Source organism: Triticum dicoccoides, chromosome 6A, assembly GCF_002162155.2.
Source record: "Triticum dicoccoides isolate Atlit2015 ecotype Zavitan chromosome 6A, WEW_v2.0, whole genome shotgun sequence".
NCBI classification, from domain to species: Eukaryota; Viridiplantae; Streptophyta; class Magnoliopsida; order Poales; family Poaceae; genus Triticum; species Triticum dicoccoides.
In genome coordinates this window covers 549,132,842-549,158,131 of record NC_041390.1, presented here as the reverse complement: position 1 = coordinate 549,158,131, position 25,290 = coordinate 549,132,842, and the positions used below count along the sequence as shown (strand labels likewise).

Here is a 25,290-nt window from a genome sequence, read left to right as displayed (position 1 = left end):
CTAACCGATAAAGATCTTCGTAGAATATGTGGGAGCCAATATGAGCATCCAGGTTCCGCTATTGGTTATTGACCGGAGACATGTCTCGGTCATGTCTACATTGTTCTCGAACCCGTAGGGTCCGCACGCTTAAGGTTTCGATGACAGTTATATTATGAATTTATGAGTTTTGATGTACCGAAGTTAGTTCGGAGTCCCGGATGTGATCACGGACATAACGAGGAGTCTCGAAATGGTCGAGACATAAAGATTGATATATTGGACGGCTATATTCGGACACCGGAAGTGTTCCGGGTGATTTCAGAGAAAACCGGAGAGCCGGAGGGTTACCGGGACCCTACCGGGAGTAGTAATGGGCCATATGGGCCTTAGTGGAGAGAGAGAAGGGCGCCAGGGTGGGCCGCGCGCCTCCTTCCCCCCTTGGTCCGAATTGGACTAGGAGAGGGGGGCGGCGCCCCCCTTTCCTTCTCCCTCCCCACTTCTTTCCCCCTCCTAGTAGGAGTCCTACTCCTACTAGGAGGAGGACTCCTCCTGGCGCGCCTATAGGGGCCGGCCGGCCTCCTCCCCTTGCTCCTTTATATACGGGGGCAGGGGGCACCCCTAGACACACAAGTTGATCCACGTGATCGTTTTCTTAGCCGTGTGCGGTGCCCCCTTCCACCATAATCCTCGATAATATTGTAGCGGTGCTCAGGCGAAGCCCTGCGACGATAGAGCATCAAGATCGTCACCACGCCGTCGTGCTGACGGAACTCTTCCCCGACGCTTTGCTAGATCGGAGTCCGGGGATCGTCATCGAGCTGAACGTGTGCTAAAACTCGGAGGTGCCGTAGTTTCGGTGCTTGATCGGTCGGGCCGTGAAGACGTACGAGTACATCAACCGCGTTGTGCTAACGCTTCGGCTGTCGGTCTACAAGGGTACGTAGATCACACTCTCCCCTCGTTGCTATGCATTACAATGATCTTGCGTGTGCGTAGGAAAATTTTGAAATTACTACGTTCCCCAATAGCCCTAATCCCCTTCACCCCGTGTCTGAAAGTTCCTACTTTGCGCAAGCTGCATCGTGCGTCTCAGTGCTCAAATGTCTTCTCTTCACACAACTTTTTCGAGTGCTTCCTTCCCTATCATATTCTTTTTCACTATGGTTCCTTTTTCGTCGCTCCATGGCGGGGAGATGCTCCTCCTGGGTAGTTTCTCCTCCTATGAAATCCCCCTTCGTCATTCCTCCTCTACCAGTCTTCCACTCCTCCTCTTCCACTATTTGTATGGGAAATGTTTGCCATCATAGACCTTGAGTTGGAGCGGTCTAAAGACCTTCATGCCTCTAAGCTCAGGGATGCTAGGGGAGAAGGGGAATGCGCCCCTGCCTCACCGTATCTGGCGGGGGGGGGGGGGCTCGGGTTCGCCGAACACGTTGAGCTTCAGGCAACAAGGTCAACGGCCCAAAATTTGGTTGTAAAGTGATAACTATTCTGACATTCTAAGGTTGTGTTTGGTTTGAGAACTAGGTGGAATGGAATGTCATGGTTCCGTTCCACTAGAATGGGTTGGTTCCGTTACCGTGTTTGGTAGATGCAATTAGGTGGGACGGAACGGTTTCGTTTTACTGTTTGGTTGGACAGATGAAATCAAATAAATTTGGGCCGCCTCGCCTCATGTACAAGAATGATGAAATCAAATTGATTGGGTTCATCTCACGGTTCCATTTGTATATCACCATCATAGAGGACACTGCAATACTATGATTCAATTTGTGTAGAGGGCAAAAAAATCATCCTTACAGGAAGAACAAGAACTACACTATGCATTCATAGTTTCATACAACAACAATTTTTCAGCAGTTGTTGTTGCTTGTCTCACATCCAACAAATTGCAATGCTACTTGCCGTTGTTGATCCTCCTCTTTGTTGCTAGCCATCTTCTTGTGCTGCAAGCGCCATTTCTATGTTTGTAGCCAACCTGCTCGTTCAAGGGCATTGAGGAAGGGATGCTGACAGAGGGCGGGAGTAATGTGTCGCTCCATGCCCACCGCTACAGCCCAGCCTCCCTGCTCATCGTCGCTCGACTTCCCTGCACATCGTGCGCCCCAACAACCATGAAATTCCTCTTTCCTCCACCGCCCTGGCTCACCTCACTGCCGCCATGTGGCTCCAGATCAAGAGAGAGAGAGGGAGAGAGAGAGAGGGAGAGAGAGAGGGGGGGAGAGAGGGAGAGAGAGAGAGGTATGTTTCCCTGTTGTGCTGCAGATCGAGAGAGGAACAAGTCAGGCGACTTCAAGGGAAGGAATTGGGGAGGAACGACGAGATGCAGATCGAGGGATAGAGATGGACCAGGTGGTGGAGGCGCAACAGGGAGGAGATGCGATGGGGCTGGGAGTGTGAAGAGAAAGCCGGTTTCACGCCGTCCGCTCATTTTGGAGGTCTCATCCCGTTTCGAATTGGACCGAATATTCGGTCTATGGGAACGTGACCGTTCCATATATGTACTAAACATGAGAACGAGGCCCAGGAATGGGTTGGACCCGTGACATTCCAGTTCGTAACTGCAACCACACACACCCTAAATGTGGAATTTGATGTTTTCATATGTTGCAAGTTTTGTATGTATTTTGTTGCATACATGTGGGTGACATGTTGCAATGTCCCAAACCTCCGTTGTGAAGGTTGTGTTCCTGCTGCAAAGTTGTTTCACGGTGCTACATACATTGGCTACTATGTTGCATACATTAGTGATTTTCTCAATGATTTGCAGCAACCATTAAAATTTATTGTTATACATAAAAAATGTTGCATGTATCAGTATTTTGGGCACTCTGTGAAAGAAAATCTGACGACAATGTTGCACGCACGGAATATATGTTATATCACATGGGATTTTATTGTGGGCAACATAATCAATGTTTAGGCGGTCTGACTAGGGGATCCTCCGCGTGTCCGACATCCGAGCACGGGCCATAAAATACATTGCCATGGACGAAATTTGCATACACAAAACATTTGGGATATACCACACGGCAGGCGTGATGAGCAATCCTCAAATCGTTCGAATTAAAAATGACATTTAGGATATCCCAAACAAAAAAGAAGGCATTTGCTCGCAGGCTGCGAAAAGATGTACGGCTGGGGGCAGTCTGTCGTCACCTCTACGATTCTACAGCCGTCCATGGCACGACCCTCTCCAGACACCGCGCCCCACACCAACCCCGCCAGTCCGACGTGGCACCCCACGGTAGGTGAGTCATCTCCCTACTAAATCCCCCCACATGTTTCCTGACCAAAATGCCCCTGACCTATGACACAGCCGAAGAGAGCAAGAGGGGGGCAGGCTGGGAAGGAAGGGGGGCATGCCGGGTCAAAGCCCGATGGGCAGCGCGGTAATTTCAGCCCAGATTGCGTCCTGCGCTGTGCTGCCGGCAGACGCGCACGCGCACCCCCGCTATTTCAAGCCCGCACATTTCCGCTGCGATTCCACCACTCGCCGCCCCCCCAGCAGCCACCGGACACAGAGCCGTAGCCGATCGCATCACCGCGTAGTGGTGGCCGCGGAGCAACCGGCGAGCAATGGAGGCGGGCGTGGGGTTGGCGCTGCAGTCGAGGGCCGCGGGGTTCGGCTCCGGCCGCCGCCGGAGAGCGACGTACGGCGGCGAGAGCGGGGCTCGGACGGTGAGCTTGCGTGCCAGTGATCAGGTGGGGTCGCCGGCCGCCGTGCGGGCGCGCGTGGCCAAGCCCGTCGTCCCGCTCCGCGCCAAGAAATCGTCCGGGGGAGGTACATGCATCCTCCTCCTTTTATCCCCTTCCGTGTTGCTTGTTAGATTAGTACGATTTGGCTGAAAGTTTGACGCCATCTTGGCCCAATTTTTGCGCTTTTTTCTCTCTGTGTGTGTTGGGAGTTGTTGAGTTCGGGAGGAAGGAAAGAATGGGATGTCAAATCGATTGGGATTACTAGAGAGTAGGAAAGGGGAAGGGAGAAGGTGTACGATATGATTTACCCTTATGAGAGAGCAGTAAAAATAAACTTGGCGTGTGATCTATGCGTTGACGAGATTCAGTGGAATTGACGTTTTCTCCGTTAATCTTGTGCCTCTGCAGGTCATGAGAACTTGCATAACTCCGTTGACGATGCCCTCTTGTTGAAGGTATTTAATAATATTCTGAATTTCCTGAGAAAACACAAAACAGAACCAGATTCGATGCTGGAGTGTGCATATATTGTGCCGCCATTCTAATACGCTTCCAATTTGATTTCAGAGAAAATCAGAAGAGGTTCTTTTCCAGTTGAATGGTCGGTGCATCTACCTAGTTGGTTAGTTCTTGATCCTCCTAAATTATCAATACTGAAAATGAAATGACCAAGTTACTGATGAAAGTTCTGTATTTATGACTGATAAGTGAATACATATGTGCAGGAATGATGGGTTCGGGGAAAAGCACGGTCGGCAAGATCTTGGCTGAAGTTTTGGGTTATTCATTCTTTGACAGGTTTGTGTTTTCTCACGAATCTACCAATAGCAGTTCGCAAAAGGAAAGTCAATCTTGATGCTTGGTACTGATGCATAGATACTAATGGCAAGGTTTGTTTTACTCTGCAACTTTTACAGTGATAAATTGGTCGAACAAGCTGTTGGCATGCCTTCAGTTGCTCAAATTTTCAAGGTTCACAGTGAAGCCTTCTTCAGGGATAATGAGGTAACGGTTGCTGAATTCATCTGTTAATAACTTGATCCTTCTGATTTGTAGCTTTCATTTGTTACTAGTGATCTGAATTGGAAGCTTCGACATATGAGTTTGTTTTCTTTTACTTCCGAGACTTAAGTGCTGATTTTATCTTCTTTTATGTTTTCCAGAGTAGTGTCTTGAGGGATTTGTCCTCAATGCGGCGATTAGTTGTTGCTACTGGAGGTGGTGCTGTTATCCGACCAGTTAACTGGTATTTTGAGTTGACCCTATTTCTCCTTGTGGAATAGTTTGTGCCTTCTCTTTTGCTGATAGATAACGGTGTGATCTCTTGTTGTATTATCAGGAAAAATATGAAGAAAGGACTATCTGTTTGGTTGGATGTGCCCTTGGAGGCTCTTGCAAGGCGTATTGCTAAAGTGGGGACTGCCTCGCGTCCTCTTCTAGATCAACCATCCGGCGATCCATACACAATGGTAGCTACTTGATCTTTCAATTTTTGCCGTGTGAGAATATGGATATGAATAAGGTAGATTAATTTGGGCTAGTAGTGAATTTTTTTCAAGGCACTGTGTTTTTCTTCTATTCTGTTTCGAAACAGAGAACTTCAATAACGATCCATATACACAAGTTGTATCACAGGAGTCCAAGTTTTTATTTGTTGTATTACTGTACATTTGTCTGCATTCTCTGTTAGTGTTGGTATGACTGACCGACTGAATTCCTTCTATCTTTAGGCTTTCTCGAAACTCAGCACGCTCGCGGAGCAAAGGGGCGACGCTTATGCAAATGCTGATGTCAGAGTTTCTCTCGAAGGTATGATCTCCATAATAAACTCCGGTCTTGTGCAAACCCATGCCTTTCAATCTATCGAATATCAGAACATGTGATCATCATCGATCACGTATGCACGGGACTTCCAAGGAACAACAAATCTGCATTTACCATTTGCAGAGATCGCATCGAAGCTGGGCCATGACGACGTCTCTAAGCTGACGCCGATTGATATTGCTCTGGAGGTATTAAGAAACGAAACCCTTTCTATCGCCATCTAATCGTTTGGGTGCCACCCGTATTTTCCATTTCCATTACACAAGTGCCTGAACATGACATCTGTGTCGCTCTGCAGTCGCTCCACAAGATCGAGAGCTTTGTCGTCGAAGACACCGCCGTCGCCGACCCACAAACGGAATCGCAAGCTCAAAGGATACATACCTTGTAGGATATGAATCCTTTTTGTACCATGTAGAGCGCGGCGCGGCCCAGCGCAGCTGAGTTATTCGTTCGTTGTGTCGACAAGGAGAAAGCTGGAGTATCCCTTTTCTTTGTAAGCTGTAAAATGGCGGAATAATGGAGCTAATATGAAGATCCTTGTGGGTTGAAAGAACACTGTCCTGGTCTGGTTTTTTGTTGTGAGATGCTGTTATGCTCCGGAGTCCGGTGAAGATCTCAACAAATGCAGAATGTGCGTGATCAGGTTCCAGAAAACAATATGTCACCTACCTTTGCTTCCTTGGGTTGGAAAAGCCAGGATCATTGGGGTTGGTTTTTCTCCGGTCAGCATCACGGGTTGGTAACGCCAATTCTTCCTCCGACCGACCGGCAGGACCGCCCAATTTAGGGGAAGCATCATCGTCCATATAGGACCGCACCACTGGGGCCTGTCTAGGGGCGAACGGAGACACTGTTCACCGTGCCTGATTGCTAAATAGATCTGGAGGCACCCATACGCAGTGGCCAAATGTCTCGTCCTGAATCTGTTTCAGGCCAACTCCATCGCGCGACCCTATCCTGTCCGGCCTCGTCCGTTTGGGGTAAAACGGACAAAGGAGACGGCCCAGCGCGCGACGGCACGGACCTATCCTATCCGTTTTGTGTTCGGGCCGACCCATTTCGAGCGCAAACTTGCGCCGGATTTGGATCGCGGCGGACACCAAACGGACGCGCGCTCGACCGTGTCGGGGCCGCGTGGCAGGCGGCCACCTACCTCCCACCCGCCCACATCAATGCGCACGAGCGGGCGGCCCCACCTGTCATCCACATGTCGAATGGTCGACGTCCTTCTTTAAGTGGGAAGCGTGGACGAGTCGTCGTCCACACTGCCCCACGCCACCCCGCGGCCTCCTCGAAACCCGACAGCGCCGAAACTCTAGCCGAAGCCCTCGAGCTCGCCGGCCGCCCACCTCGTCATAGGGTTCTGGAACGGCAAGGGCAAGCACGACCGTGAGGCGGCTCCTCCTCGGGCCGCCGCCGCGGCTCCATGAAGAAGGAGGAGCCCGCGTCACCGCCGCGCTCCTCCCGTCGAGCCCCCGTCCTGGCCCCCTTCACCATCAACCCTAGGCCCGCCGGCGAGCGCGACCGGCAGTACCTCGCGGTGGACGTGTGCCGGAGGTACTGGGAGACGAGGACGCCGGTCCCGTGGAGTGACATCCACCTCCCCAACGGATGGCACCTCGCCGACCGGGTCCCGATCCCTCCTGTGCTGGCGAGCGGCCGCGCGCGCCGCCCGAGCGCCGCCGCCGCCTCCTCCCGGACGACCTGTTCTACGACGACAGGTACGACCCGGATTCCGACCTCTGGGACACGTGGCTCCAGGACGAACACGACACACGCCGCGCGTCATACTTCGCTGGCACGGTGTCGGGGCCGCGGCGGCCACGTCGAGAGGTGCGCGGGCGTACGCGCGTGCGCGGCGTCATGCCCACGTCGTCGCCTTCTCCGTCGCCCCCTCCACCTTCTCGCATGTCAGCGGAGGAGGAGGCCCGTCTCCTCAAGCGTGTCATGGACGACTCCATGTACACGCACGACGAACGGCAGTGGGACGGCCTGGAGGAGGCCATGGCCCTCTCTGCCGCCAGGGACATCGCCTTCCCGGAGCTGCAGATGGTGGCTGTGGAGGAGAGGAGGAAGGCGCCGGCCGCGTTCCAGCAGCTGCTGGGCAAGGGGTGGGGCTGGTCCTGCACTGCTCCGGAGATGGCCGCCGGCATGGGCGTGAACTGGTGCCCCACTCCGCCGCGGTCACCGGAGCGGGAGGCGTCGCCACGGGAGGAGGTGGTGCAGGCACCTCCAGCCGTCCAGCCCGACCCCGTCCACCACGCACCTCCGGCCCACCTGTGGACGCCGCCGGCCTACGTCGACCTCGTCAGCGACGACGACGACACCGACGGTCAGTGAAGACGGCGACGGCCACGGAACCGACGGGCGCGGCAGGAGCGCGCGGGAGGCGGAGGCGTTTTTTTATTTTGTTTTATATGTTAATTATGAAAACTGGGTCTTTTAAGTGGCTGTGGAAACTGAGCCGTTTTGTGGCCGTCCCCTATATATGTTTTATGTTTTTTTAAAATGCTTTTATTTAGTTTTTTAGTTATTTCATTCTAGTTTTTTTTATTCACGTTCATCCCGGACACGATTTGGGGTGCGGCCGCGCGGTGTGCGCACGCACGACCCATCTGACAAAGGCGGACACGTGCGAACCCATCGGCGCCCCAAAGAGACAAAATCCGGCCAATCCGAACGTTCATTTGAGGTCGTGCGGTGAAGTTGGCCTCATAACTGGATTGCAAGATCATTTTTTACATAAGAAAGGACAAGAGGATAGGACAGCTGATGGCTCATCCGGTGCAGGACACCTACGGCCATAGCAAGCTGTTTCAGTGGTACAACCTACGTCGGTGCAGGAAGTGATCAATTATTATTACTAGAAGAACACCCGTGCGTTGCAACGGGGCCACATTAACTTTAAGAGTTTAATATCAATTATGTTAATATTACATTTAATATTCTCATACATATCAAGTGACATTGACGACCTTTTTACCATCAAATTCTCACACACACACTCTCCCTCCCTCCTCCTCACTCTCTCTCCCCCTCTCCCTCTCTCTCTCTCTCTAACACACACACATATCCATCTTATTGGGTACGGGACCATAATCCATCTATTTCACACGCACACGCGCTAGTGCATAACAATATGGATTATAAAACAGGTTCAAGGTAGTAACAAGGATTTTTCTCATGCATTAATAAACAAATGTTCTGCACTGAAGACAAGATAACCAATTCCCAAAGTGCATCAGAGCATCACAGAACATTACTGGCAAGATAAATGCACGACGATACACCCGACTCATTTAATTAATATAATTAAATTATCAGTAAATTAGTCACCAAACTGCTCGGATGAACCAGAACAGAGCCAACATATATCATCCTAGACAAACGCAACATCAACCATTTACCTTGGTACTTTAGGGACCGACAGGAGGATGCATGTAGAAGCGCTTCTTGCCTGCGAATCCACAGTCAGAGAGAGAAATTGGAACCCATTCCCATCACCAACTGATAAAGAAAGCATGTAAGAAAATTGATATCGGGCCAACTTGGATCTTCGGTGATTGTCCGCCGGTATGGAGAATTTAGGAGGGTGGGTGCAGGGAGTGGCCTTGTGGATGATGGATGGAGGCGCGGAGGGATGTGGTCACCGGAAGGTCGAAAGCGGAGAGGGTCGGGCACGTTAGGTGGAGCCGGTGGTGCGCGACAACCGGAGGCGGCCCAATCGTGGGCGGCGAACCGACGATAGCCTCAGCCCATCTCTCGACGCAGGGAAGATAGAGAGGGCGGCACTGCCGGTGCTCGAGGCCGCCGCTCGGCACCATCTACATCGAGGGGAAAGAGAGGCGAGAAAGCGATAGGGTGATGCGGGGCTAGGGATTGCGGAGGAGGGTGGGGTGTGCGATTTGAATGGATGGTTCTGCCCACCGTTTTCTTGTACGTGGTGGTGGAGACGGCGGCGTCCAGCCATGCAGGCGAGGCATGGGTCGAGCCGGGCACACGGCGAGGCGCAGTAGCAGAGGCGGGGGCGATTTTTTGCTACTGAGATGCAGGGTGTGGGATTGATCGTTCATGTTCTCTTTTCCTTTTTAACGGGAGATGGATGCGATTTTTTCACGAGGGGAGAGATGCGACCACGTACAGATTCCATAATAAATTAATTAGGTCCATAACAGGATTTCTTTACAATGCGTTAAGATTTACGTGTTAGTTTTCTTAATAAAGAAATGCACTGATGTAGGGATCGATTGATTCGGATAAGGAAAGATAGATTCGTGATCTTTTGTATGTTAGGAAATTAGTGGTTTGCAAGGAAAGAGTGGAGAAAAAAAGAACCAATGCGACCACGTATAGATTCCATAATAAATTAATTAGGTCCATAACAGGATTTCTTTACAATGCGTTAAGATTTACGTGTTAGTTTTCTTAATAAAGAAATGCACTGATGTAGGGATCGATTGATTCGGATAAGGAAAGATAGATTCGTGATCTTTTGTATGTTAGGAAATTAGTGGTTTACAAGGAAAGAGTGGAGAAAAAAAGAACCAATGCGACCACGTATAGATTCCATAATAAATTAATTAGGTCCATAACGGGATTTGTTTGCAATGCGTTAAGATTTATGTGTTAGTTTTCTTAATAAAGAAATGCACTGATGTAGGGCGCGATTGGTTCGGGTAAGGAAAGATAGATTCGTGATCTTTTGTATGTTAGGAAATTATTGATTTGCAAGGAAAGAGTGGAGAGAAAAAGAACCAGTACGATGGGGTGGTGGGAGGTGGGACGAATAAAAACCGGACGAAATTGGGAGGTGGGAGGGGGCGAGTAAAAACCGACGAAAAAACCAACGAAATTGGGAGGTGGGAGAGAGGATAAAAAAACCAGGGGAGGTGGGAGGAGGACAAAAATAAACCGTATGAGGCTACCAACTGCTCCATTAGGAGTAGAGATTGTTTGTGAAAATAACATGCGACGACGACTTAGCGAGCGGATCCCCTTAAAAAAGACATAGCGAGCAGATTCCCTTAAAACTGGTAGAAATGGATACGATTGATGACATTGATAAATAGTGGTGAATGTTGGCATAATTTACTATCATCATGCATGGAAACGAATCATCAAGAAAAAGAATACTTCCTATTACTACACTCATAGGATACTTCCTAATCTCTGCTACCAAACAGTTTCTGCCCAAACAAGGAAGGAAAGTTATGGACGTGATTCGAAAGGAAACAAACGTTATGAAGATTAATTAATTTAGATTTGATCTTTAGAGATTGATTGTGATTGATTCTTTTACATAAAGACATTACTAAATAATTTGCGTCAGTATGGAAAGTTCTGATCCGTTCAGTTTTTTTCTTTGTGTGAGAGGGTGAAGTGAAAATAAACCGATGAAGTGGGGGAGGCGACGAAAAAAATCTACGACAGTTAACCTAAGAAAAAAAACCGGACGAAAGTGGTGGGACGAAAATTGACCGGCGAAGACTACCAACTGCTCCATTAGGAGTAGAGATTGGTTGGTTCGATTTTTTTTGCGTGGAGGGAACTACCTGGGAGGTGGGAGGGAGTACGAAACCGTCTCGGCTGAGCGGGAGGTGGGAGCAAGTACCAAAGAAGTACCAAAAAAGACCGAGTAAGATGGGACGAAAATAAAACCCGGAACGCGACCTACCAACTGAGACATTAGGAGTAGAGATTCAGTGTAGGGCAGCTACGGATATAAGATGTTCTAACTTTTTTTTAAATCGGATGTAGGAGTACATAGACACGCTTTAGTGTTTTTGTTCGCTCATTTCAATCAGTATATAGTTCATATTAAAATAACCAAAACATTTTACATTTGTGAACGGAGGGAGTAGTTAGCACTCAGGATGGGAATGGGCCGACACGGCCCTCATGGCCCCAAGGCCAATTTGAGAAGGCACGGGTCGACCCATATAAAAAATAGTTAGTGGCCTTGTTGGCCCGATGGGCATTCCGGGTCGACCCAAATTCTTGATTTACATTGTCTTGTGCACAAATGATGTTAAAATTAGACACGCTTTAATGGGATCTAACTAGTGTAAGAATTAATAAAATATTTAATACATGGTAATAGGAAAAAAATTAAGCCGTCTATTTGTGATTTTGTACATGCTCATTTTGATGAAACATATCAAGACAATTTTGTTGTTCATATACATGAGCGTTCGCCGAAAATTATACAACTGATTGCATTGTAAAATTAGCTCTTACGACAAAGTCGGCAGGATGAAGACTGCGGTTGTTGTGAGCTATAAGACTATAAGGCGGGCCGGCCCCGCTGACCCAACGGCGGTCACTCGGTGCCGGCCCTGTTGACCCAAATCTTTTTTGAGGCCGACCCACGTGACCCATTGGCCGTGAATTTTTGGGTCGGGTCAGTGACCCGGCGGGCCGACCCGGCCCATTCCCATCATGAGTTAGCACTGCGAAGTCCTAGTGACCAGGGATTTTTGTTGCACAATGGCATCACTAAACAAGGGGAAAGAATGTGGATCGACTACATTCTCTGGAATTCAATCTACATATCAGACTCGATCTTTATCTATTCCTAAGGGTGCTTGGAAAGATGTCACCATGCACTTCGTTGAGGTGTTGCCAACTTCCTCACAGTTATTCTGGTGGTACTTGACAGATATACAATGTATGCACATTATGCTACTCAAGCATATTTGACAGCTCGAATTGTTGCCAAACTTTTCCTGGATAACGTAGAGCAACTCCATGGCATGCTAGCTGAGTTCTCCATTTCAAAATATTTGAAGTTTAGGTCTGTCCTAAGTCAACATCTTTTGGTCTGACCAATTCTATAGAAAAATGTACTCAAAACTTCTTCTCATCCTCGGCACCAATTCTATAGAAAAATGTATTCAAAACTTCTCATCCTCGGCTGCGCACCTTATAAGGCATTGTACAACACCGAAGCCGTCTAAGGGTTTTACCTCCCTTATCTGACACTCGATCTACTGAAGTGATGAAGTGATTCAGGGCAGGGAAGGGAATTCTGAATTTCTGAAGCACCAATTGGCTAAAGCACAACTTCGTGGCTTCGAGGTAAGAAGGCGAAAGCGCGAAGCACAGAGGCATAGTCTCCTCTGCAAGTGGGTCCTTATTGTCCAACTATAAGTCAAAGTATGTAACGGAAGAATGTTACCATTGGAGAATGAAATCTGCAACCCTCCCCCAATCTCTGTTCCTAACATTCATCGCCATCTATTCTACAATCAGGGGCACGTCTATCTCGCGCACAGAGAGAACACCAAAGCAGAGATACCATGTTGATCGTAAAAGGAAAAAAAATAGCTTTGAAACATCATGCCCAGATACTTGGGAGTTTGGATGATAATGCACAGCTGATGTCACTCAACAATTCAACAATATACATCACTAGACATTTTATTCAAGGGCAATGAAAATAATAAGGGGTTTGGGGTTCCATCTTTACACAAAAATTCCCTGCTGCTAACCAAATAGAAACAATACATTCTAGAACTTCTCATGCTTCGCAGACAAACGCCAATAGGCCTAAAAGATGAACAAAAGAATGAGCAAAATAGAAAACAAATCCGTCTTTGTGGGTGCATTTACTATGTTCAGTACTAGCATGTTCTCACTGTCCAAGCTTCCCCCATATGCCTTTCTTTACTGTTAGGCACTTCAATTTACCAAACACGAACCCTGACTTTGGCGGATTGCCATCTATGAGGGAGTTCTCGTATATCTCCTTGCATTCTTGTACGACCTAACAAGCGAGTAGGATACAAGAATATGTAAGCCATTTTTTCAGCAAACCAGGAAAAGTTTTTTTAAAGAAAACCTGAACTTATGTATAAATGGCGTCATAATTGTCAAAATTTCTCCTGAAAACCTAATTTGACTATCAACAAATTGCACACCAGATACTTATGATGTGAGAAACTTTGTTCCTACCTCCTTGGCTTCTTTCCGTGGAATGCCTTCCCGCAGTGCAACGAGCTTCTCAACAACCTCCGACTACATAACAGACAAGTCAAATTGCAGAGCATCAAAACAAATGAATGGGACGACAGAGTTTATGAACTGTAATAGTATGTGATCAAACAAGGGCAATTATAATGCTTGGAAGAAATTACCGGGCAGTCTGGTTGATGTTCCAGAATATTTGTGTAAATCAGAGTGAAACTATCCAGACTCTCAGCTGAAGCAAGCTCCCTCAGATCAGCCAGAATTCGTACTCTGTTTTCAACTTTCTGAACCACATTGCAAAGAAAGCATGTCAGAGAACTGGTCCACAATATAGAAGAATCAAACCAGAATGTGGGACTAGAATTCTAGGATAGGTGTTTGAACGCAAAAATACATTAACCTAAAAGATGTATTGTACCACAAAATGAATGCACCCTACTCTTGCAGAAAATGCTTTTCAATATTCATACTGCCACATAATGTTGTTGAACAAAGGAGTTGTCGCTGTGAATAGTATGAAACTTCCAGCAGTAATTATACTTACAGTCACACTAGTGTACTCTCTGAAGAAATCCATAAGCACTTCTTCATCTAGCCTCATCCTCTCAACCGTTTCTTCTTTTATATAATTTTTCTAAAGGTGCAAGCAATTGCAAGAGATAAGATGAAATGAAGTGTGAAATGATCAGTGAAATTGGTAAAAAATACTGTCTGAACCAAGAACACAAAAGAAAAAGCTCATTTCAGAATGATTCTAGAGAACATGGAAGGGTCCTCCCTTTGTGATGACTTTACATCATATATATGTTCCCACCATCCCTCCAAATCACAAGTATACAGATAATCTGAATAGTACCAAGGGGAGTTCTGCAAACCTGACTGAGAAGATGGTCAACATATACAACAATTGTTTCCTCTAGGCAAGACTCCACAAATCTTCGGAACGATCTATCTTCAATATATCTAGACAAATAAACCCATTTACAATTATAAGCAGAAAGATAAGATGAACCACATTTATCAGTGATAGCAAGCATTTGCATGCCATAACCCCCAGTATGGCTTATAGGAATATTACTAAATAGGATGGCATCTATTATAAAATAAATAGATAAAAATGATTAGTACACCCTCTGTAAAGAAATATAAGAGCATTTAGATCACTACTTTAGTGATCTAAACGCTCTTATATTTCTTTACGGAGGGACTACGTACTATTTTTGGAACTGATCAATTTGCACTGGAGTTCCCAAATTTGATGAACATGTATGAATATGATTTATGTTGAGATTTCAGGATCTAGTGATATAGTTCAGGTCATGGCACAAATTTTGGTAGATGTGCAATTTTTCAATTTTTTTTGTCTTCAAACCAATTTGAAAAGTTTTCTGCATTCATAGCCATGGTATAGGTCAATAACACTTATTGTGTAAACTTACAGTTTCACATCGCCAAAATAATCAGCAAACGTGGCGACCAGATATTCGGTCACCATTCCATCCATCCAGTCTGATAAAAATGAACCACTGTTAGAAAACAACAATCTATCTCTTCAAGGAACACTTGAAAATACCCTTAGAAAAGCACTATGCCAGAGAATTCCTAAAGTATGTTAACCACAAGTAGAAGAGGTAAACAACTACTTGCATACAGCTGCCAACTACAGATGGTGATTGAATAGAAGCAACAGCGATAGCCAAAAAATCAATACCAGTCGATAAAATATGAATATCACCATTGTTACTGTGTAAGCATAAAAACATAAGAAATGTCCCGGCGCTTTTCTGGGTTTCTAAGTAAGACTCTCACAGATGTAGAGGAACTGCGTGTGCTTTAAATTCCAAATGATCAAGAAAATGACTCAAACAAAGGGCAAAGGGGAAAGGATAAATTTGTTACCCAAACAATACCAAGGAATTACCTTTTTGGTAAACCTTCGCAAGAAGATCCTGCACACCTGGGTCTTCGAAAATAACACTGACAGTTTGAAGGACCGCCTCCTGTTGGAAGAATCGGTAACTTTAGTTACAGCAGCAATGACCTTTTGTTGTCTATAGACGCAGTTGTATCAAATAATATTGCTTGGAAGATGAACCAGCCAAGCTTGGCCAGTTCTCAGCACATGGGGCAAGACAGCTGAGTCGCCCACCACTCTTACCACCTGTCTCTTGGGCAGTACTGGACAGGGATTGGCCAGAAACCAGTGTCAATAACCAAGAGTTAACCAGTTCAGTGTTTGCTTTTAGTACTCGTATAAATATTTAAGCAGCTTTTCCAGAATTGTGGCAAAGTAATGTGGAAGCCCTTGGACCATAACTAGGTGACTCGGCAAGGGTTCTTTTCATTACCTCCCCACTCCTGTCCGACTGTTTCAGTTTCTACAGGGTAGCATGTATAGGCAAGAATCTCGGTTTCAAGACCACAACAGCGAAATCTCAACTAGCCGATAGCAGGTTTTGCAAACTTCTACACCAAACATTATTACGAACTTCCTTGGTTATACGCTGTAGCAATGTGTGCAATTAAGACATCCGTGCATGGTTTTAAATAGCGCGTTATAGGTACTTTGGTCCAAACACATGAACACATGTTTTAAATTGCGCGCTATAGCACGCTATACCGTTTAGAAGAGGTCCACCGCTAAGAGGCATAGCCCGCTATCTATAACTATGCATCCGTGTAGAAGTAAACATCAGACACCTAAAGAATCAATTTCACATTGATTAGCAGGTTGAGTTTCATTTCTCAAACCTAACACTAATGTTACATATACATATGTAATGTATCTTATGCATGCAGATTGTAGAACAAACCTTGGCAACCTCAAGAAATCCTTTGCAAGTGTCTTCAAAATTAACCTGCAAAACAGAATTTTACTCACATGTAGAGTCTAAAAAAAATGCTTAAGGTGTGCTAAAAGAAACACAGAAAAACTGCAATAATAACACATATTTTCAACTCTATGCTGTCATCAACTTCTGAATTTGCTTCACATTCCCAGTTTTCCAGTCTTAGCGCCTCACAGAAAATACCATGAAGTCTTACCTGTTAGTCAGTTTGCTCTCCCAGCAATGCATATATTTAGTCTGCATGTACAAACTATATCTAAAATACTAGAGTATATGTCCTACTCCCTCCGGTCCTTTTTAGTTCGCATATAAGATTTGACTGAAGTCAAGCCTCGTAAAGTTTGACCAACTTTATAGAAAAAAGTACCAACATTCACAATCTGAAATCAATATCAATAGATGTGTCATGACTTAAAGTTTCATATTGTATAACTTTAGCATGACAGATGTTTATACTTTTTCATATAAATACGGTCAAACTTTGTGAAGTTTGACTTTAGAGAATTCTAATATGCAGAGTAAAAAGGACCGGAGGGAGTACTTCACAAGTTGTGGTCCATGAGAATATTCTACCTCCAGGCTGAAAATATACTACCTCCAGGCTGAAAACGTGTTGCTTTAATTCCATGCACATAGAACAAGAAACTAAGCAAGGACTTTATACTCCCAACTTTTGACATAGTTGGGCCCTGTTGATTGTGCAATCGTCTCTTTGACATCAATAAGGTGGTAATTGCTACGAAGACCCAACAAGACTTCAGTTTGTAACACATAACCAACTTCCTAAACATCATGTATTTTAGACTAGAGAAAATTACTTTGATGTGCTATATAAACTATACCATATAACATACACAAATCATCTACCTCGATTTTTAAATTAAAATAGTCAGAATGGTTATTCATGTCCTTGATCCTTGCCATGGAGACTAGTTCTTACCAGGAAACTGAACCTTATGGTATGCAGGTACAGATACTACGGATACTTGGGTAGTATTTTCAGTAAAAAGAAACAGGGAGAATTCAATGATGTAATGATTGAAAACACATGAGGTCATCTCCAGAGCAAGTTCAAAAATGTGAAAGAATCTAAGGACCAGGCTTGATGACTCATTAGTACCTGTTCAGCATAGTTCGGAGGAAGCGCTTCCAATGTGCTGCTACTTAGCTCTGATGAAAGTTCGTAGCAACGCAGGTTGTTGTTAATCTGGTCAAATAATACAAGGACCATATAATAAGAAACAAGAGTAGCAAGAACTGACATGGAACAGCTAAATGTACATACTAGTGAAAGAAAACTACGGACCAATGCACACAGAGTTTCCAGACCGACATCAGAAGCTGGCTCCTCAAGGCTTTGCCTCTCAGCTGCTTGAAAATCAAGCATAACCTGTGAAGGTACCAAAAGAAGGTTGAGTTGCAACATTTCAGTAATTTATTTCAGATTGCACAGAGCAAAGCAAAGCAAAAAATAGTTAAGACTAAAATAATGTTGAGGGCAACTTGATAAGTACCTGAATAACTGCGAGAGCAATACGATATAGCATGACATCTGTGCTATTTTCTCTTACTATCTGCACTTGCTCTGTCAATATTCTGAATAGATCTACAGCTGCAGGTGTATATAGTTTTCCATCCTCTGTACTCTTTGGTGGTTGTGTTTTATCAGCCTCCAAAATGTTAGTGTACCATTTCTACAGAAGCAAAAAGGAGTATGAATAATCATGATTAAGGTCAATATGAATTCAAGAGATAAAGTTAGTACCTTAGTTGTTGCCTGCATACGCTCTACATACATATTCATGAGGGGATCCAATGCACCACTTTCTGAACAAACTTGGGCAAGAGACTCGTCCACACCAAGGCCAATAAGATTATCTTGATATTGCACAACCCAACCTGTTACCTACAGTGAGCAGTCAATTAATGTGCTTGCATTACAAGCGAAATAAAAGCAAACAGAAAAATATATACTGACAAGTGGTCATCACATGGAGAAAAAAATATAGCAGAAACACAATGAATTTAAATATCACATACCTTCAGTATGTTTATATTTTGAATATCATTTGCTCTTTCACTGAGCAGTCTTAGCATATGAATGAACCTTTCGGTATATAGATTTACCAGGAGCTGGAAAATTTCATATCTTGTAGAAATAAGAAAATCAAAGCAGTTAGTGGATGATATGGAAAATATTAGCAGTTACATGTCAAAATGGCGAAGTAGAAAACCCCAGCCATCGACATTTCATAGAAGAAGAAAAATCATGTTTCTCACCAAAGGGATGTACTTTTAAGCAAATGGTATATTGAGAAGTTAGAATACAACACAGAGCATCCCCATATACTGAATTAAGAAGGCATATAGTATGGCCCATGATAGGAGCCCTCAACATATTTTTGTCTTCTTAATTGTTATGACAGAATATTAATTTCTTGTGCATATAGAACAAATAGTATTGGACATATCTTCCAAGGATAACTATCGTTTGTAATACCATCAACATACCTAGGAGGAAAACATGGTGCAACATAGTCATAGATATCGCCAAGCTCTTCTCCAATCTGTATTGCATTGAGAGCAGAATTTCATGTCAGTCAGATCACTAGGTAAATCCAGACAAGCGTACTTTCTTCTAGAGAAACACCAGACATTCTTTGTCAGGTCACAATTTAAATTTATAGGACAAGTAGGATTAAGATATATTTGTAGACAAGGTAAGTAACAAAATTTGAGGTCATCTACATCAAACGAGTGGTAAATTATGGAGCCAAAAAGCGTACACAGTAATACATGATTCATGATTACTAATGAACTGAGATATTTTGTGTTAAATTTCTTAACAGCCACGCCAGTCTTCTTTCAACATAACATACAATGGAAATGAGTAGGATACTTGAGAGCTGAGGTTCTTAGGTCCTTGAGTCGAGTAGCTGCCCCACTGGCTAGGAGACAAGTCGTACCAAATTGACCCATGTTGAGCCGACTACCTGGGGGGTGATTCTAGCTCGCTCAACTCAGGTGATCAATTACACGGAGTTGAGAAGTCCGGTTTGTACTCTCAGGAGGGTACCATTTAAACTTTTCTTCTCTTTGTGCTATGATTTACTATAACATGTGTAAAAGTCAAGAGTACTTACTGCCTTAGCTTCCTCCAGAGCTTCCATCATATCTTCTGAGAAAACAAGCTGCGTGATCAAAACATTAGTAACTGCTACAAATGCATGGACTGTGATAAGCACACAATGAAGCCTTGAATCCAAGATCATAGTGTGCTACCTCAGTGAGCAATTTGTCAAAGCGAGCCTCAACAGCCTTCCCTATGCACTCATAGCATTTATCCTTGTAGCCCTTTCCCTGGGTCTTTGATTTCTCTTGGGTGCTATTTCTTGGGGTAGATGCTGCCCCTGCACCTTTTCTGCCAGAGTGAACCAAAATCGTCATCAATCCATAGGAGATAACCTCACAAAAGAAGTACTACTTTGCAAGGTTCTCACATATGTTCTGGTTAGTGGTTTATCAATATTCAATAGACATCTAACAAACAATAGACTGAAAAGGCACAGTTGTATAAGACCATTAGACCAAGCGGTGGGACACGACGGAAAAGCAATACAATATAGGCGATTCAGCAAGCTTGTAGAAAGCAAGCAAGTCGACTACACCCACACAATGGCTCCAGAAGATAACCATTACAAGAAAGAAGAAAATAGGCAAGGTTGTGCAAAAGATAATATGATAGCTAGAGTTAATTGATCTGTCAACCCAAATCTAGCCAGTCTGCAGTTTTAACTAGTATATGTATATGTGAAACAGTACATCATACAATGACCATATGGACAATATACTACAACAGCTGACATGTTTCCTGCCCCCTTTGCAGATCGTGAATTCATTTACTGGATCCAGGCACAAGTTCATGGATGAGCGATTTCTTATCTGAACACGCAGTGCCTAAGTACTACTCCTATCTTATGTGCATTTAAGCTAGCACAAAAGTAAAGGGCATGATGACTAATAAAAGATGCAGTGTCCAAAAAGATGTTATAACTTTGCTACTCAAACATGAAACTGTATGAAATCATACTGCCTATTGGATCCAGGCACAAGTTCATGGATGAGCAATTTCTTATCTGAACACGAAGTGCCTAAGTACTACTCCTATCTTATGTGCATTTAAGCTAGCACAAAAGTAAAGGGCATGATGACTAATAAAAGATGCAGTGTCCAAAAAGATGTTATAACTTTGCTACTCAAACATGAAACTGTATGAAATCATACTGCCTATTGGAACTGGAAGTGCAGAAAGATGTTCTATAGAAGAAGAAAAGTAGTGTACTTTGTCGTTCTACGTTGGTTTGCTATCGTCGCCATAGCACCTGCACCCTCAGCCTCAGCTGCTTCCTCTGCAACTTGTTGGTCTATGATCTCTTGCATTTCAACAACCCTGACATAAAAATTTGAGTTTGTATAATCATGTGCAGTAATATATGTGTGTGAACTAAAAGATAAACAGGAAACGAAGACAATACAACTCCTTTTCTGACCCCAAAAAATGTTATATTTCCAGTACTATTTCCCTGATCACAGATCAGAACTGATAAGAAGCGCAAATTGTCCCTCCTTAAAAGTAATGATGGGGAAACAGTATTCAACCACTCACTTCAACATTGACGTATTAAAAATAATTTAAGTACATGGTAAGGATAAGCTATACCTTAGAGCTCGGACCAACGTCTGAGGGCTGCAAAAGGGAAAGAAAGAGAAAGTATAAATACTAGGGTGTACTCCACATGTATGCCTTTAATAATAATTAGAGCATGTACATGCATCTTAGTTCACCTTTGGAATATTGATCACCCATATTTTGGAAAAAAATATACAATTAAAAATTGATAAAGTATGAACAGAACTTGTTTAAGAAAACTCTCATTCTATTGAAATGATGTGTTATAGTCTTGCAGAGCATAAGAAGATGTACCATGATACACCAGAGTTATATACTTATCATATTTGCAGCAAACCCCCGAGCGACAGCCCCATGCTTAACAGTAAAAGTTAAACAGGCAAGATAACAGCGCTTCAAACATAGAATTGCCTTGGTGTCTCCAACTCTACATTCTTTGCTTCATGTTAGACCAAGGATTTCAAGACTTACCTCATCCTTACTACAATTTGAATTTTGTCTTGCTTTAATCTTTCAAAAAATTAAAGCTATCATTTCATCAGGTCTTTGAAGTATTCTGCCTCTTGCAAGCTTCATTTAGTACATTCCACAAAGCATATATAAAGAATTCAAGATGGAACAAGAATACAAGGATGCCAACAAAACATCGCCTAGTTTTTATAACATGTGTACTTAAGACTATAAGACGATTCAGTCATTTACCATGTTAATAAAAAAGTCAAAGTTCATATAACAAAACTCAGTACCTCTCTTTTGAAAGTTTAAAGAAGTTAGCAATATGTCCCCATAATGTCTTTTCAAATGTTTCCCATGATCGATCAACATCTTCAAAGTATTCTCTGTGGGAAGAAAAAGAACCATCATGTGATTTACACATATGAATTTCATTGCAATACAGGCAACAGGCGAGATTTAAATAACATATATGGCTTATCCTAACAGCATTTACTATCATACTGCAGGCAATTTCAATTATACAAACTGTCTTAGAAAAGACCCATTGTGCCGATCTTATAAATCTAACATGCCATCCTAATGTGGATCCATAGAGGGTCATAAGTTTGCTTTCTTACACTAGTGTTTATTAGTCTTTACTAGGTCAGCGGTTATAGTACTTTGACTTCTGCAATGGTATCATACAAGATTGATGATAAATAAGCTACTCCCTCCTATCCATATTACTTGTCACTCAAACGGATGTATCTAGCACTAAAGTACGTCTAGATACGTCCATTTGAGCAACAAGTAGTATGGATCAGAGGGAGTACATGTTTTACAGATGGACGGAAATTCAAAAATAAACAGTGTTAGTTGATTACAGTTGCATGTGCAGTCAGTAGAAGTTTCTTTTAAACACTACTGCCATGTTTGATATTTGAGCTTAGGATGAACCAAATCTCGGTTAAAAATGCTTTACCTCATTCTAACAAGAAAGGCAACGGTAAAAGGAAAACTAGGGATGATACGTCGCATAATTATCAATGGTACCTAGTTATACAGATTAAGAGAGGGGGTCCCACCTCAATCGGCCAACTTCTTCCTTATGAGATCCAGCAGCAGCTAAAGCAAAACGCCTCTTTCCATCAAGAGCTGTTAATCTCTAATTTCGTCACAGGCAAGATCATAGAGAAGTCAGATGACTAGAACTAACCATTATGGTTATCCAATTGTTGTGTTAATTGACAAGCCAAAGAAGAAGAAACAACCTCATAAGTGTGAATCAACTCTTTGTCATCGCTCAAGGAGTCACGTGCTGCAGCTGCTTCAACAGAAATAGACATCATACCTCCTACATCCTACCACACATTGACAATCAATATATCAATTTTTCGTGCTCAATAACTTGGTTAGCTCAACCTATTGGTAAGTTAGAAAGTATACTTAACACATAGCAAGTAGAGTCATAGTACAATGCTATTGTTAAATTAAGGTCAGCAATCCGCAAACCTTTAAAGTTGTGTTCAGGTTGTTTCTTGCATTGCTAAGGAGCTTGATCCTGTCGTGATTCTCGATTAATGTTTGACACTCCTGACACAACCTGCCGTCATTGATGATAAATAGAGCTGTAAGAAATTAAGGAAAACATACATACAGACTCGAGAAGTGACAAGCATGTGGAAAGGTGAAAACCAAGATAACAAGCTTACTTGTCTATATCTATGAAGTTCTCACGTAGACTGTTTATTGTTTGTTGGGATATCGCAAGAGCGCTGATGCCAGCATGAGCTTGCTCAACCTGTCAATTTTGAAATATATTCACAAAAGGTATTTATCATCCAGCAGACAGACATGAAGGGTGCAAATGACTGGATCAGAAACTATAACTTAGGCAGACTCCAGCTGATCAATAATGGTATTCAAATGAGTAAGTTTGGCGATCATAGTAGATATCAAATTGTACCTGTTCTGCCACCATTGAACTGAGTTGAGTATCATTTGTCTGAAAGAATTTGTAACAAATAGCAGACAATCAGGAGTCGTATAAAATGATTCAACTAGTAAACATATTCATAATATCTCAATGGTAATCTTTGTATGTCAGTATCCTTTTGACACATGGCGTCTTATTTTTTTTACTTTCATGCAAAAAAAATAGCCATATTTATACCAAAAAATAAGAAATACTTTTGAATGAAATGTGAACTCAAATTCAGGCACTGACAGCTTGGTGCCCAAGCTATATTAACAGTTATGGCTTGCTTGCGTCTCAACTGGTGGTAGGAGCAGGAACGGCGCATCCGCACAGAAGATACAGATAACCCATGAAGAATTATTGTTTTTTGAGAGAGAAATAACCCATGAGGACTTGAAGCTACAGGTCACAGCCCCAGCTTCAGCTACCGAAAAAATTTGACTACCGAAAAGGACTAGCAGAAATCATGCGAGACTTGGTCAAAATCCAAAAAATGCAGGCTCAGATGAACCTGAAAGATCATATAAGCATTTCCTCAAGCATCATCAGTTCGCACGGACAGCTTGCTTGTGCTGAGACCCCTCGAACAATTCCCACACCTTAAGCAAGCGCAATTGTGCATAAATAGCTAGTCATCGACCGTAATTTAGTTATTTAAATCTAATCGTCACAATCTGAAAACAATATCCTTCCGCGATCCCAGCACGAAGTCAATCGCAGCAGAATCACGGGGCCAGAGGCAAACAGTTCCATTGTAAGGTCATCCGGAGCGAGTGATATTTTTCAGCGGAATGCAGGAGCCATTCGGGGCGAAATTCGGGGATGCATGCCTACCAGCGTCTACGGTTTCAACGAAACTACTCGCCCACCGCTACTTGAGATTCCGCCATAATTGGCCGCGCCCGCCAACGGAGGAGCGGACCCGCGGCGGGTCCGAGGGTGAGGGAGTGGGGAGGGAGGGAGGGATCGTGCGGCGTCACCTGCTGCCGCGAGAGGTAGTCGGCCTTGATGGAGGCGATGGAGGAGAGGAGGTCCTGGGACGGGAGCAGCTTGGCCACCTCGCGCACCGCGGCCTCCTTGGCCTCGATGCCCAGATCCTCCATGACCCGCTGGCACCGGCCGGCCGCCCGCGCGCCGCCGCCCTAGGCCTTGGCCTCCTCCGAATCGAGGCGGGCGCGGTGGGCGTGGGGGACGGGGGAACGGAGATCGCGACGAAGGCGTGGTCGGGTGTGGTGTGGTGTGTTTTAACCGGAAGGACGGGGGAGAGAGATCTGACACTTTCTTTCGACGAAACTCACTTCGCTCATAAACTCCACTGCCATCTCGTTGTTTTCTTCCCAAAAAAATGTCTGCGTCTGGTCTTTGGACAGCATTATCGTTTCACAAATGACGGAAATTCAGGCGGCAGACCGCGTGGTGTAGTTTCGGCCTGGCCGATGGCCAACGGGGAGAGGAGAGGGGTGCAATATCCACACTTTCTTTTCTGCGAAGCTCACTTTGTAACACTCCTGCTAGCGGTATTTATTTTATTTTATTTTGCGGAATAAACTTTTCATATATTCCTCAAATATTATGACAGTATAAAGAGCATCAGATATAACATAAAATGCATCTATATCCCTAGACCACCTAGCAACGACTACACACAGTAAAGCAAGCCGCAGTCGAGCCACCGTCATCGCCCCTTCCTTGCCGGAGCTAGACAATCCTTATTGTAATAGACAGACAAAAAGTCATCGTGCTAAGGCCCCAACGGATCAACACATCAGAAACAACAACCACCGTTGATGAAGATAAGCGTAGATCGGAAGGATCCAGCTTATAGACACATGAGCGCAACAAACGAAAACAAGATCCACACA

The 25,290-nt window shown here is 44.2% G+C and overlaps 2 protein-coding genes across 2 annotated transcripts; one reads left to right on the top strand and one right to left on the bottom strand.

Annotated features, from left to right (window-relative positions):
• The first annotated feature begins 3,426 nt into the window (after nucleotides 1-3,426).
• On the top strand, nucleotides 3,427-6,090 carry LOC119317845 (shikimate kinase 1, chloroplastic-like). Its single transcript, XM_037592343.1, has 10 exons — nucleotides 3,427-3,766; nucleotides 4,090-4,136; nucleotides 4,249-4,303; nucleotides 4,407-4,479; nucleotides 4,599-4,686; nucleotides 4,845-4,927; nucleotides 5,021-5,150; nucleotides 5,412-5,490; nucleotides 5,629-5,693; nucleotides 5,804-6,090. Exons 1-10 carry the CDS (start codon nucleotides 3,562-3,564, stop codon nucleotides 5,894-5,896), a joined length of 918 nt encoding a protein of 305 aa, XP_037448240.1. The 5' UTR covers nucleotides 3,427-3,561; the 3' UTR covers nucleotides 5,897-6,090.
• A 6,781-nt stretch (nucleotides 6,091-12,871) lies between these two features.
• LOC119317844 (exocyst complex component SEC6-like) lies at nucleotides 12,872-24,707 on the bottom strand. The gene is made up of 25 exons (XM_037592341.1): nucleotides 24,409-24,707; nucleotides 23,417-23,455; nucleotides 23,163-23,251; nucleotides 22,963-23,053; nucleotides 22,722-22,811; nucleotides 22,536-22,615; nucleotides 21,762-21,854; nucleotides 21,046-21,072; nucleotides 20,668-20,775; nucleotides 19,608-19,746; nucleotides 19,469-19,516; nucleotides 18,837-18,892; nucleotides 18,366-18,474; nucleotides 18,091-18,231; nucleotides 17,840-18,019; nucleotides 17,632-17,715; nucleotides 17,446-17,532; nucleotides 16,290-16,334; nucleotides 15,398-15,476; nucleotides 14,916-14,985; nucleotides 14,352-14,439; nucleotides 14,021-14,110; nucleotides 13,644-13,760; nucleotides 13,462-13,524; nucleotides 12,872-13,273 (listed from the first exon to the last, which is right to left on the bottom strand). Exons 1-25 carry the CDS (start codon nucleotides 24,529-24,531, stop codon nucleotides 13,142-13,144), a joined length of 2,268 nt encoding a protein of 755 aa, XP_037448238.1. The 5' UTR covers nucleotides 24,532-24,707; the 3' UTR covers nucleotides 12,872-13,141.
• Between the last annotated feature and the right edge of the window lie 583 nt (nucleotides 24,708-25,290).